The 14815-nt window shown below is 40.6% G+C and overlaps 1 protein-coding gene and 1 long non-coding RNA gene across 5 annotated transcripts in view; both read right to left on the bottom strand.

The window, feature by feature from the left end:
* LOC117976097 (uncharacterized) overlaps positions 1 to 14815 on the bottom strand; it is a 74864-nt gene that overhangs the window by 51935 nt on the left and 8114 nt on the right. The window lies entirely within an intron of this gene.
* LOC117976096 (cytochrome c oxidase subunit 7B, mitochondrial-like) lies at positions 11170 to 12577 on the bottom strand. Its single transcript, XM_034939384.3, has one exon. The coding sequence runs from the start codon at positions 12146 to 12148 to the stop codon at positions 11906 to 11908; it is 243 nt and encodes an 80-aa protein (XP_034795275.1). The 5' UTR covers positions 12149 to 12577; the 3' UTR covers positions 11170 to 11905.

The raw sequence follows: 14815 nt of genomic DNA, 5'->3' as shown, positions 1-14815 counted from the left end.
GAGATAAGAGGATTAGAAGTTTAGTTTTTTTTTATATTGAGTTTGAAATATTTATTTAGAAAAACAGGAATGTTGAATGGGAAGTTAGATATACAAGTCTAGAATTTGGGAGAGAGGTCTGGGCTGAAGGTGCAAGGGTTTAAATTTGTAAGTCTTTAGCATATAGAGGAAACTCAAAGCCAAGTAACTGAGGTTACCAAGGAAGGGGGTACAAATAGAAAAGATGACCAAGATCTGAACCCTGGGCCACTCCAGCATGAAGAGGTGATAGGAGAGGAGGAACCCATAAAGGAGAAACCAGTGAGGTAAGAGAGAAACCCAGAGAGTGAGGGGTTCTGGAAGCCAAGGGAAGAGTGCAGTAAAAAAGGGGGAAGTGATCAACTGTGTTAAAGGCTGCAGATAGCATAGGTGACATGGAGACTGATAATTAATTATTAGGTTAGAAACAGAGGCATTTTTATGATTTTGACAAGACTTGCTATGGGGTGGTGGTGAAGAAAGCCTTTTTAGTATGGGTTCAAGAGTGAATGGGAAGAGAGGATTTGGGAACAGCAAGTAAAGAGAATGTTTTTGAGGAATGGAATGGTAGCATGTAAGAAGAGTGGAGTCAAGCAAGGTTTTCTTCTGTTTTCTCAAGTGTCGGAAAGGAGATTGCCACCCTACCCCCTTTTCTGGTTGTCCTTCTGTTCTCCCGATGCTCCTGGTCCCCTGGCCCTCAGGCACCCTTGCTCCTGCCTGTGTCTCTGAGGCTGGCTATCCTGGCTCTTCCATGCTCTGGGCTACCCTCTCCACACCCTGGCCTCCACCCCTCACCTTCATTTGTTTTTTGTTTCAGTTCCTAAAAGTTCCAATTTATAAAACTGCATCGTTTCCATTTCTAATGATGCTAAAACGGCATCATTAGATAATTTCTCTGCTTACCTCACTGAGTCTAGGGAATGATGGGCATCAGATCATGAAGATGAAAGTGCTCTGCTGACTCTAGAACCATACACATTGAGTTCACTGTAAAAATGGGATTTGAAAAATCTATCAACAGCATTCAGTGTCTTTATGAGCAGAAGATTTTTCCTCTCATCCCCATGGTCTTAGTCTTGGTCAGGTCTCCATCTCTTCTCCCCTTGTCTATTTAAGTAATTTACTATATCGTCACTCCTGGCTCAGATGCTTGCTTTTTCTCTTCCACATTTCAGAATCCCCTTTCTAACATGCAAAGCTGACCCTATGCCTTCTGCTTAAATTCTTTCGTTGGCTGAGGCTATGACAAAATGGTCATTATCCTCCATACATGTACTTGGCATCTCTTTATCTTCTTTCATACTTTTTCTTTGTTTCCTGCCCATTCCTTGTGTTATTCTGTGCCTAAAATGTGGTTATATTTACCCTTCATTGCTAAGTTCAAGTGACCTCTTATTCATGAAGACTTTTCTAAATCCTCCACCCAGCCCCACGCAGAACAGATTGCTCATGTCTCTATCCTCCTAAATGATTTTACAAATAAATATCTATAATAGTTTTTAAAGTGCATATCTATTTTTTTTTCTGTTACACTATGCCATCTGTGAAGGTGGAGACTCTGACTGATTCCTTTCAGCTTTCACACTACCTGGTATTATTCCTGGCACACAATAGGGGTGGTATGGTTTGGCTGTGTCCCCACCCAAATCTCACCTTGAATTGTAGAAATCCCCATGTGTCAAGGACAGGGCCAGGTGAAGATAATTGAATCATGAGGGCAGTTTCCCCCATACTATTCTCATGGTAGTGAATAAGTCTCATGAGATCTGAAGGTTTTATAAATGGGAGTTCCCCCGCACAAGCTCTCTTGCCTGCCACTACCTAAGACGTGACTTTGCTCCTCCTTTGCCTTCTGCCATGATTGTGAGGCCTCCCCAGTCATGTGGAACTGTAAGTCTATTAAACCTTTTTCCTTTATAAACTACCCAGTCTCGGGTATGTCTTTATTATCAGTGTAAGAACAGACTAATACAAAGAGTTTCACGAAATTTGTTAAATGGATCCTGCTCATTAGCTGACTGCGCTCCCCAGGGTAGGAGTAGTAGGCTGGTGGTGGGCGTTGTTGTGGGGACTTCCCTTCCTCTTCACCGTATGCTCCTTTTCTGGAGATTCTATTTATCTGGAGGGAAGGATTAGTATATATAGGGTCCTTCTCTTCTAATAAAGATGTCCTCGCCACCACTATTGTCCTGGCTTCTCATGTTGTAGCAATGCAGTGAAAACACATGAAGGTCACTGCTGTCCTTGGGTCAGTGGAGAAATATTTCTGAAAGTTCATGAAGACCAGAGACAGAATGCCAGTGACTAATGTGAAGGCAAAGAGTGTATTTTTGGCATGAATAGCTTGCCTGCTCCTTTGCAGGTGAGCAGAGACTCATTTACCCTTTCTGCATTTAAGAAACAGGTTCTCTTTGTCCCTGGCAGGGTCAGCAAATGAAATTTCTGTGTTAGAACTCAGCCAGCAAAACACAGAGCTTTTGTCTGTTAGTAAAAATGCAGTTTCCAAATACAATTCATAGCTCGAGTTATTTTCACTGCCCCAGTCCTTCTTCCATTTCACATGATGGGGCTGACTGCTCTGTGTGACCTTTAAGCCATCCCTCCTAATTAACACGGAGCCACAAACATGGCAACCAAACCAGAAGCACTGCAGACTCCCAGAATGTCTACTATCCTGGAACAGTCTAAAATTAGGCCTCATGTTTGTGTATTTGAATTATTATAGATCCCTGGTAGCCTCAGTCATTTAGCCACTGTTTATGTGATTTCTGTGACCAAGGGAAATAAGGCAAAGGGAGACGTACACTTGATAGGACAAAAGGGTTTAAGAGGCTGCAGCATAATATGATATTTTCATTAAGGCCACATTAGGATGGGGTCCAGCCATGGCTTTTTAAGAAGTATTTTTAGCTGGGGAATGTGAAAGTTATTGGCATCTATTTATCTTTAGAAATAGAAATTTCTTATGCTGATTTTTCTCTTTATCTGGAGCCTGCATCATTGAATTGTTTCATGCAAGAAGAGGTAGCCATGTAGCATGACTGAGAGAGTACTGGGCTTGAGTCAGGGGATTTGGGTTTGAGTACTAATTTTGTCTCTTTCTTATTGAATGATTATGAACAAATTATTTATTTGCTATGAACCTCCATCACCTCTTTTTAAAATAGTGATAGGGATGGCTGCCTACTGCAAAGGTTTGTGATGAGGAGGTTTGTGATGCTACTCTGTTTGTGAGCTGTAAAGTGTTGTTCTCATCTAAGCCATCGTGGGTAAGAAGCTGTGGGCCTTTTTTTCTGGTGGGATATCCTCTGTCTCTATGAGGCAGCAAGGGCTTGGCCATTACTGTGCCCATTTAATAATGAAGCTTGAGTCATAGATCAAAGAGGTCACCTGAGCGGTTAATGCATACTTCTAAACACTATATTACTATGCCTCCCAATTCACTCTAAGCGTACATGAAGGTAGACTGATTCAGCCAACACCATTTTCTATGAATCTATTCTCTGTCATTTGGAGGAATCAATATTATTTTGCTTTTGAAAAGATTCTTGTCCTTGAGAATCTTTAAGTGTTGAGATACAAACAGTTGAAGCACACAAAATAGTGAGTCCATCAATTTGCACCACAAACTGAAAGCATGAGCCAAGGAGTTAAGTATTAATTGGAAAGCCTTCTCGTAAGAGACAGAATTTAGGTCAGGTTTGACAAAAGATCATTGCAACTCATAAGCTATGTGACCTTGGGCAAGTTACCTAATCTCTCTGAACATCAAGTTCTTCATATAAAAATTCAAATATGAATATATTCTGATTAGGTTTATTATGAGGTTTAAATAAGATAATGTTCATAAAATACTTCATAAAGAGAATATAATAAAAGCATATAAATGAACGACCAATACAACCAAATTAAATAAAAATCCAAAATCCAAAATAAAACTTTAGAAAATAACAAAAGTTAAATACATAAACAATTGATGGGAGCCATTATTATGAGCATTGAACAACTTTATTTAAGTGCACAAGGTGGGTGGGAGTCTGCAGGCTGGGCAGTGTTTTGGAGATCAGTCCACAGACAGTAGGGCCCATACATTGGCTAAAGTTCAGAAGAGAGAAGAATGACAGGGAGGACAATCTGGTCAGGAAGATAACTCAGCCAGGACCTAAGAGCAAGGACCAAGGCAAAATATCAGTTCTAGGGACAGGACTGATATAGCAGGTGAGACGACAAGAAGATTGGGCAGGCCCAACACCCAAGGTCTGAAAGTCAGCTGCTGTGATTTAGTGGCAGATGGAGAGGGGTCAGGGCTGTTGCCATGCTGTTGGCCTCACACTGAATGGGCCAGGAGCTGAAGAAGAACAGCACCTCCTTGCTGGTGTGGAGATAAGGGGGCCCAGCTGAACCGAGATGATGGGGCCAGGAAGTGGGCCTGATAGGAAGACATTGCTGGCAGGAATGGCAAGAGCAGAGAGGTGTGCATCAATGAGTTAGTAGCAAGGAAGAACAAATCCATAGGCATGGTTGGAAAGGAGAATGTGTCTTAAGGTGGAGGAGTTTGGATTTTATCAAATTGGTCAAAGGAACAGTGTAGGAGTTGAACAAAGAAGAAGAGAGAGACAATGAAAAACGTGGCTTGATGAAAACTAGGTTATTGGCTGGGAGATAGATGGATTACAAGTATAGAGACAATGAACAAAAAAAACAAAGGACTGCAACTGGGGAGATCAGGGAGGTTGTGATCAGTTCTAGATACTACTGTGAAAAGTAAAGCATTTAGAACCCAGGCCAGAGTTGGAGCAGGACAGGTCTCTGAGAGTTAGTTCAAGACCCTTTCTTTGCTTGCTCAGGTACTTATTCCATTCAATTAATCTTGTGCAGAACAGAGGCTTCCAGAGAGTTCTCCTTTGGATCTACCAACAAAACAGAACTTTTGGTTTGCAGAACTAGGAAGAAAACATCATCACGAATGGAGGCTCCAGTGGCCTCTTTGTCCCTTTTAGAGTCTCTTACCTCCCAAAGAGCCCACATTCCTGCAGCTAAGGAGCAGAGACGCCTGAATGGAGTGTGAGCCCTTCAACCTCTTTCGAACAGCCAGGACTCTCTTAACTGGCATCTCCCTTTGGCAAGATGTTTGAAAATGCGGTGGGAGAGGAGAGAAAGTTTGGAAGGATGTTAATGAGAGAAAATGAGCTACCCAGAAGGGACCCTTTTCAGCAGAAGTTAGAGGGTGGAAAAGAATAATTGCAGAATATAAATATGCCTTGGAGTGTTAAGTAACAGGATTTTAGCCTCTCTCAAATCATAGGCATCTTCAGGCATCTCTGAGATGCTGTCAACACCCACTCATCACTATTTGTTTTTCCCGTGTTGTAGGGCAGTTGGAAAGTGATTTAATAATTATCTCTACTTCCTTACTAGATAGAAAAGTTTTATTGAAGCACAACATGAAATGTTAAATTCTCCATAAGGGTAACCTAATATAGTAGACAAGACAGAAAATTATGACTTGAGTTCTAATCTCACGTGGATCCTTTGTAAGTACTAGGACTATAGTTGCACATATCCCTCTGGACTTTTGTTAAATCTATAAAATCATGTTGAAAGATTCCTCATAATTTCAACATTCTATAATTTTGAAATCTACAAAACTATAGAAGCAAAAACACAATGGGTCAATACTTTCAACTTAAAAATGGGTCCATTTGCCTTGTTTTTATGAAAAAAAGTTTGGGACTCACTATAATTCAATTTTACCCATGGAATGAAAGGAATTGTGCTTATGTCTTTGTTTCTAACCTCTGGGTTATTATTTTCTTATGACTCATCAGACTAGTAAATGCACCAGAAAGATAAGATGATTTGATTTTTTTCCTATTTTGGATTTCTTGTCCTATATTCTTTTTAAAGATAGATGTATCTTGATTTGAGGTGATTACAGACTACCACCAGGAATGTTGATTGAGTCTTAAAGGCAATGAATTTCAGTCTCAAAAAGGATGGATTCTAATTATTTCCAAACTGAGTCCCCTTTATTGTAGCTACTATGACTGGAGTTCAAGTTATTGGCCTTGTTGTTACCATGGTAATGATAGCTCACATTACTCAACCCAGAAGTAGGCAATTTCACCACATACTAAGTATGTTTTGGAGGTTAAAATACTCAAAAGAAAATGTGGCCTTTGAGACTGAGCTCTGGAAGATATATCTATTTTTCCTATATAATTTTCTACTTTAAATTAAAATATATTCAATCAATTGCCATGACTTCTTTCTCTAAGCAATATAAAATAATTTATAGAAACTCAGTTTTGATTCTTACCTTTATTATAGAGAAGCTGTCTCTGTGAATTTCTTACATTCAAAAGGAAATATACTCTATTGGTTCAAGTGCTCACTACATGCAAAAACTCACATATAGTGCCTTAAGTGGATTATCTTATTTAATTCTGCAATAGACCCAGAAGATAGGTAATTTAAAAAATCATTTCCATATTACAAATAAAGGAGTTGAAGTACAGAGATTTTAGTCAACTTGTCCAAGGTCACATAACTAGTAACTGGGGGTGTTGGGATTTGAACCCAGGAACTTTGTCACCACTGACCAGAGCCCATATACTTAACCACCTATAGCAATGCCTCTGGTTAAGGTCCAGCACCTGGCTGTCAATAGCTGGGATTCACCAAGAGCTCATACATTTTGGCATCCTTTGGCCATGTGATACAGCATGGTAGTGACTTGGCAACAGAGTATATTTATTTATGGATTAATACATCTTCTGAAAAAGACAAAGAGCCTAGTAATTTGTGTTTTGTGTATGAACTATGGCTTTCCCTAATTAGAAAACTCTTATCATAAAAATTTTTCAAGACAGAAAATAGCTGGCTAGTGATCTTTATGCTATGTGTGTATGTTGCTTGAGGAGTTGGAGAACATGAAAAGAGAGAAGAGATGCTGAAGCTCTCCCCAGAGCCCAAATGCCCACCACATTTTGAGTAACCTAAATTGTTCGTCTCTTCCCCATGTATTGAGCAGAAAGACAGGAGTTGGGAATGCTCCTGCAGGCACAGTGCTGGGCTTCAGGAGGCCTAAGTCCAATATCCAGCTCTGCAATAGTTGCATACATAACCGAGGATAAGTCACTGTACCTCTTTGAGCCTCAGCAAAATGGAGGATGGAATTGGCTGGTGTATAAGTACCTTTTTATCACTAACAATCTCATTTGTGCTTTTAAATGCCCTCTTCCTTATAGTAAAGATGATGATGATGATGAATCTTGAGTGAGAATAGGATTGAAACTCTGGGCCTCTTCACCAGCTTCATTCCTGGCCTCTCTCAAAATACCTGTCTGTCTGTCTGGTCAGGCACACATATTTGCCTGTTGATGATAGTGTGGGCCTAATTGTTTCTCAGAACTTCTATGAGACTGGAGAAAACAGTTCTAGTAAGAACAGCAGTGAATTGGAAGCAAAAATTTTGTCCCAACTTGTAACTTTGGGTAAGCCTCTTCCTTCAACAAGGCTGATTCCTCCTGACTGTACAATAAGGAGTTTGATCATATGCTATCATGAGCTCTTTAGAAGGTTATCTTATGATAAACATATCTGTATTAAAAGTCCATGGAGGTACAAGAGATGTGTCTTTGTGAAATTTCTCTCTAGAAGTGTTGAAAAGGCTGGCTCTGACATCTCAGTTAACTGTCCCACTATTTGGATGTGGGGTATCAATAATCAATTACCTAAGAGACATATTTCAGAATAAGATGCATAGTTAGTCATTCCAGCCCCCTCATCTCTTATGTGTCCAATTTCTTCAGACTACTCACTTTTCTTACTTCTAACTCTTTCTGACTTGTGTTTGCCTTCTACATTGCCACCAATCCTCTTGCCTTAAATATAAATCTGATCACGTTGCTTCCATAATTAAAATTGCTCAGTGATTCACTGAGTGATTCATTGTCTATAGGGTGGGTTCAAACCTTTTAACAAGGCAGAATGGGCCCTTCACCATCCACGTTTACTTAGCTGTATCTCTTGCCATTGCTACTCTCTGTTTCACACTGAAATCGTCATCATTCTTGGAAACCATTGCTATTTATCACTTCTCTATATGTGTTACCTACACTAATTTTCCCATCTGTAAAATGAGAATGCAAATATCCACATTCTTTATGATTATAAACTTAGTAGAGATATAATAGGTTATTACTTTAACAGGTATGCTTAGAATTCCTTTTAGAGAGTGAGAGCTCTCATCGTTTAAGAAGCAGCTTATAATGGATGTGGTTAGTGTGAAGGTGAGGTTTTTGGAAACACCTTGGACGGGCTAGAGTGAAACTAGGTAGCTAAACTGCCTTACTTAAAAGGCAATCTCAAAATTAAGGGAGAATTAAGAGACATTAAAATTAAATGCAACATGTGGACTTTTGTAATTGTGAAAATTTGGAGAGCAATTGGATATTTCATGATGTTAAGAAATCACTTTATTTTTAGACGTGGTAATATTTTTTGATGTCCTTATCTTTTAGAGATACATACTATATTGGTCAGGGTTCCTGAGAAAGACAGAACCAGTAGATATATGTATGTAGATAAATAGATATGTGAAAGGGGACTTATTAGGAGAATTGGCTCATGCAATTATGGAGGCTGAGAAGTCCTGTGATAGGTCATCTGCAAGTTGGAAGCCCAGGGAAGCTGTTGGTGTTTCTCAGTCCAAGTATAAAGGCTTTTAAACCAGGAAAGTTAATGGTGTGACTCTCAATCTGAGGCTGAAGTCCTGAGAAGCTGGTAGCTGGTGCAAGTCCCAGAGTCCAAAGGCCAGAGAACCTGGAGTTCTGATGTCCAAGGGCAAGAGATAAAAGTACCCCAGCTTCAGGAGAGAGAGAGTGAATTCACCTTTCCTCTGCCTTTTTGTTGTATCTGGGCCCCTAGATACAACAAAACAACATTGGATGGTGCCCACCTACATTGAGGGCAGCTCTTGCCCACAGAGTTCACTGACTCACATGCCAATCTCCTCCAGAAACACCCTCACAGACACATCCAGAAATAATGCTTTACCAGCTGTCTAGGTATCTGTGTTAGCTAACCAGTGCTGTGTAACAAATTACCACACACTTAGAGGCTTAAAACAACACACATTGATTATCTCACAGTTTCTGTGGATCAGGTCTGAACATGCCTCAGCTGGGTTCTCTGCAAGGCTGTAATTAAAGTGTCCAACAGGGCTTGGGTCTTGTCCAAGGCTTAACTAAGGAAAGATCCACTTCCAAGCTCACGCAGTTGTTGGCAGAATTCAGTGCCTTGCAAGCTACCAGACTGAGGATCTTGGTTTCTTGCTGGCTGTCAGCTGAAGGCTGCCCTCGGTTCCTTGCCATATAGCCCTTTTAAATGGGATACTCACAACATGGCAGCTGGCTTTTTCCAATCAACAAGGGAGAGAATCTCCTAGAAGGATGGATATTACAGTCTTATGTACACACAATTGGTTAGGGGGAAGTCACACGTTCTGCCCACACTCATAAGGAGAGAACTACATAAAAGTACAAACACCAGAAAATAGGAATGGTGAGAATCACCTTACACTCTGTTCACCATACACACTGAATTTTTAATGAATGAAGTATTATTATTCCTGGGAATAATAATGTGTCTAGGATTTTCTTTAAAATGATCCAGTTATGGTAGGAAGTGAGAGACATTGATTTAAAATTTTAATCACACATTGGCCCTTGTTGAAGCTAAGTACCTGATTGATTGCACTCTTTTCTTTTGCATCTGTTTGCTAATTTTCATAATAAAATGCAAGGCAATATCAAATACATTATTTGGGAGAAGGAACTCAGAAACAGGAGGAGTTACAAGGAATATGAGCACCCTAAGAACCCTTGGAGATATTGAGAAGGACCCCAAGTTTCCTAATGTACATAAGAGGGACATTCAAGCCCATTTTTACTTAAATGTTAAAAGACAAGATGACTTCAAAAAGCTGGAGAACTTAGGGACAGTCAGGGGCTGATATTTAGGTTATACAAGGCTTAGAAGAACCACCTGGTATATGATAGGTGTTAATAGTGGGTCACTCTTGTTACTTCCTACAGGGTGCTATTGGAGGTATAGAAATAAGCCCACATGGGTCTTGTTCTTCTTGAAGACTCTGTCCTTGCTCTTTCTTTCTCTCTCTGCCAGCCTCCATATCATATATTATTTTCATGCCATCTGTAGGATCCACATGGCACTAAATCTATTGTAAAGACTTGGTATAATTGAGTCCATGTAAATATACCAATATAACAGAGGAAGTGCTTCCACTGCCCCATAAGTGACATTCAATTGTGCCCTCTTGATCTCTGACCTTCTCACTAAGATGTCAAGTACCAGAGATGAAGGTTAGTTGATCAACTAGTGATCAACTCTGGCCCTCCATGCTGCCCTCTCAGTCTCTGGAAGAACAACAGATGGGATCCAGATGCCCATGTTAGTCCACAGTGCTTTAATTAGTGGTACAGTCCTACCAGCAGAGGAGGAAATTTTATAGATATTCCTTAGAAGGCCAGTGTTAGGGGAGGGAGGAAAAGGAATGAAGCTTTGCCTCATCACAGAAATCCCTCTCAAATTAGCAAGAACACAAACATGGGTAATTAGAGGAAATGCATACTGGAGTGCTTGTTGTTATTCCCGTGGCCGCCTGTTAACTTGCGGCACTTATCTCATTAGCAGACGGTGAGAGAATACTCTGTCCCAGGGTCTTGCACATCCTGGAATTGATGTGCTTTCAGAAATGAACTGGGTGCCGAGAAACTGATCCAAACAGGAAGGAATCAGATGCATTCCGAATCAGAATCTCTGATGTGTTCCCATGTGGCTTCATTACTTAAGGTAACCAGAGAGTGAGCGGGTGGGAAACAAGGAGGCGGGTCCTCATTTTAAGAAAAAATATCATCAAGAACTCAAGGACTCTGGAAGTGAGTCAAATCCCATTGAAATCCCTAATTTGCATATTCAGATTAATCACATGTGAAAAAAATGGAACAGCAAATAGTCCACAATGACCTAGAAAGAATTATTTAATGATTTACTGTCTGCAAACTAAATGTTTAACTTGTGGATGGGAGGGAATTTGATAGAGATTTCACAGTATCCCCGATGGTATTCTTTTTTTTTTTTGAGACGGAGTCTGGCTCTGTCGCCCAGGCTGGAGTGCAGTGGCGCAATCTCGGCTCACTGCAAGCTCCGCCTCCCGGGTTCACGCCATTCTCCTGCCTCAGCCTCCAGAGTAGCTGGGACTACAGGCGCTCTCCACAACGCCCTGTTAAGTTTTTGTATTTTTTTTTAGTAGAGACGGGGTTTCACCGTGTTAGCCAGGATGGTCTCGATCTCCTGACCTTGTGATGCCGCCCCCCTCCGCCTCCAGAAGTGCTGGGATTACAGGCGTGAGCCACCGCTCCCAGCCTTTCCTATTGTCTTCTTATCCCTCATCACACACACACACACACACACACACACACACACACACACACTCTTTACTTTTTTCCCAGCTTCTCAGTGACTTCTTTGAATTGAGAAATTATGTATTTCTCTATTACTAAACAATCTATTAATTTCTAACTACTCATTTATTTCCACAAAGATGGATAGAGAGCTTGATACTGTGCAAGTTACTCTGACAGGGGTTGGAAAACAAAGATGAATGAGACATTGACTCTGATTTTTAACAAGCTCATGGTCTAGGCAGAACTTAGAATTTACCATTTTTGTTTGTTTGTTTTTGAAGGTTTCAAATTTATTTCTTCAATAATGCCATATCTTAAGGGTATACAGTGCTTTCACTTGGCATTGATTATGAGGTATTTTTTTAAACAATTCAATACTATACCAGCTGGGATGATTACTGATCTCTCCATTTCTTTAGGGTGACTCTGCCAACAGGGGACAGGTTCCCTTTTATTCTGATTTGTGTTGCTACGTATGTCCATACAGTAATACAGACAGTGTCTCCACTAGCTAATACAGCATTACCGTCTTTGTCATGAAAATCAGATGTACGTTTCTGGTGGCTCTGCCTTGCCATTGTTTGCCAAATGCTTGGAACATGGAGACGACTTAATGAATTTTTGACCAAGGGAAACATCGTGAAGGTGAAGATAGAACTGAGGAAATGCAGCTGCTGCTTTGGTGCAAATTCACTTCAGGTACCTTTGAAGAGTGCTGAAACACAAAAGCCACTCACACTACTTTTTTTTTTTTTTCCCTGGTACTGAGTCTTCCTCTGTTGCCCAGGCTGGAGTGCAGTGGCATGATCTCAGCTCACTGCCATCTCCACCCCCCAGGTTCAAGCGATTCTCCTGCCTCAGCCTCCCAAGTAGCTGGGATTACAGGCACCCACCACCATGCCCACCTAATTTTTTGTATTTTTAGTAGAGACAGTGTTTCACCATGTTGGCCAGGGTGGTTTAGAACTCCTGACCTCAAGTGATCCGTCTGCCTTGGCCTCTCAAACTGCTGGGATTACAGGTGTGAGCCACTGCACCCTGCCTTCAAACTTTACTTTTAAGGATAAAATAACATGCACCACCAAAATAATATTTGTTACTTATTGTGTGCCTACAGTAGATAAGGAACTCACATTTGTCTCACTTAACCCCAGATAGTCCTACAAAGTATTGATAAAATGATAAATGATTCCCATTTTACACATGAGGAAACAGTTATTGGTAGATTTGGGCAACAGTTCTAAGAACAATCGCTCTAATATAGTAAGTGCTTACATCTTAGTTGAAGGACATGCATGGGTAAGTCACCCAGCAAGTGAGCGAAGACTCTGAACTTGAATCCGGTTCTACCTTCCCGTGCTTGTTTTATTACCTGCCATTTTTTCTTACTCCATCATCTGAATGCTCAGGATAGATGAGGACTTAAACAAAAAGAGGAAAATGTCCCTAAAATTTTGGGCCATCCTATAGAAACATGTGAGCACTCATGACCAGCAGAGTCACCATACAGCCAATTGAGGTGACACTCTGAGCAGTGACTTAGTGGGATTCTTTTGCTGTAGGTTAACTAGAGTCTGAGGGGCATACAGCTGTGGAAAATATGATTTAGTTAATTTGTAGTAAAATAGAACAGAATAGAAATATGCTGTCAGTCTATAAACACCTTCTCCGACTCCCTTAGCAAAGGGATTCCCTTCTTCCATACCCACCCCTCATATTACCCTTTAGTGATAAGTGTTTTCTTTTTGATTGCCTGATAATTGAAAGCAGTTTACATGTTTGGATAAATGTAAATATGTGGGAGCAGAGAGACAGCTACAGTATGCCCTGTTCAGGGACTCTCACATTCTATAAAGTTCCTGGGCCTGAACCAGAGAGACTCATAATTCAGCCTCCACAGAAACCCTGCTCTGTGGTCAAGCAGCTCAGAACAATAAGCAGATGAAGCCAATGGAAGTCAAGATTATTTGTTGAGGGAGTCTAGGCTTTTCAGAGGCTTAGGTTTTAGCACCAAGCAGAACGTAAAGAGAAGAAAACTACAGAACGTGAGAGGTCTGTTTTGGCCCTACCTATTTGTTTTCTTTTCCATTTTGGCTGTTGTTGGGCCCCTTAAGAGGTACCATTTTGGTTCCTTTTGGGTCTTGCTCTTTGCTGATGATTAGCAATGATATAAGGTGAAAGTTGGTAAGACTTAGGTCTCCCAGAGGTTTGGCATAGAAAAACTGAGAACAAAAGGCTTTGAGACCCAAAGAGTAAAACTCCAATAATGAACTAATAAGCATTAGGATAGATTTTTGGAACAAAGGATTTACCCAGCACTTCTTTAAGTCACACCACGAAATTGTCTGTTTGATTACAAAATCACCTTTCTCATAACTAATATTTTAAGCCCAGAGAAAGAGAGGCATGGATTAAGCAATGAACTCAGAGTCAAGACACCTACGTCTTTTCCAGACTCTGCTTCTAACTAGCCGTGTGTCTTAGGTGCTGTGAAACCTTAATTTTCTACTTTGTTAAGTGAGTATATTTGACTACATGCTCTAAAATGATCACATTCTCAAATGTTTGTTGTCAGAAGCAACTAATGGAAATGGAGGGTGTCTGGCTCTATCTTAAATTGTAACTGTGACAATTTGAAACCATCTCTTTTTAACATGCCTCAGTTTTCTCATCTGGAAAGTATGTCTTTTTAAAAATTCCTTCTTTCTATCCCAGGACTCTTAGTGGTGGACCTGTGTAGGGGAAGGCCCATAAGTCATCCTGACTTGGCTGACAGTTCTGTTAACAAGCAATCATACAGGTCTGGCAGTCCTTGCCACTCCTAGGTGCTCTACGTAAAAGGGTAAAGAGTTCTTGCCTGCAGTTCTGGAAGAACTGCCATTTCCCTAACCACACAGGAACATTTAATAGGAATCTAAGTGTTCTATTTGATAAAGATCAATTCAATTCCAGATGATTTTGACTACATAAGACTCCTCCCTATTGCATTAACAACAGCGTGTTCTGCCCTAGAAATCCTTTAATATCTACCTGAGACCATCAATTTTCAAATACGAGCTTGGATCAGAGCTCTGGCAGGGCAAATAGGAGAGACATGGTTTTGCATAAACAGGAGCTTATATTTGGGAAGAATACATTAACCTTTCCCAATGCAAATGATAAATGCTTTCCACAATCTTGTGACAGCCTGAGCCCTTAAAGGGGCAAGGGACAGTAATTGCCCCCCAAAGTATGCTATGTGCTCTGCAAGATGACCTTAAGGCTAAAAAGGAAGGTTTCCATAATGCCATGTCACTGGGCCAATT

This window comes from Pan paniscus, chromosome 1 (assembly GCF_029289425.2).
Source record: "Pan paniscus chromosome 1, NHGRI_mPanPan1-v2.0_pri, whole genome shotgun sequence".
In the NCBI taxonomy this organism is placed as follows: Eukaryota; Metazoa; Chordata; class Mammalia; order Primates; family Hominidae; genus Pan; species Pan paniscus.
Note: the sequence above shows the minus strand (reverse complement) of the source record. Positions and strands in the feature narration are given on the sequence as shown.

Bases quoted from the DNA above. Each gene is read 5' to 3' on its own strand.
- LOC117976096 (XM_034939384.3), bottom strand. From the start codon at position 12,148: ATGTTTCCCTTGGTCAAAAATTCATTAAGTCGTCTCCATGTTCCAAGC.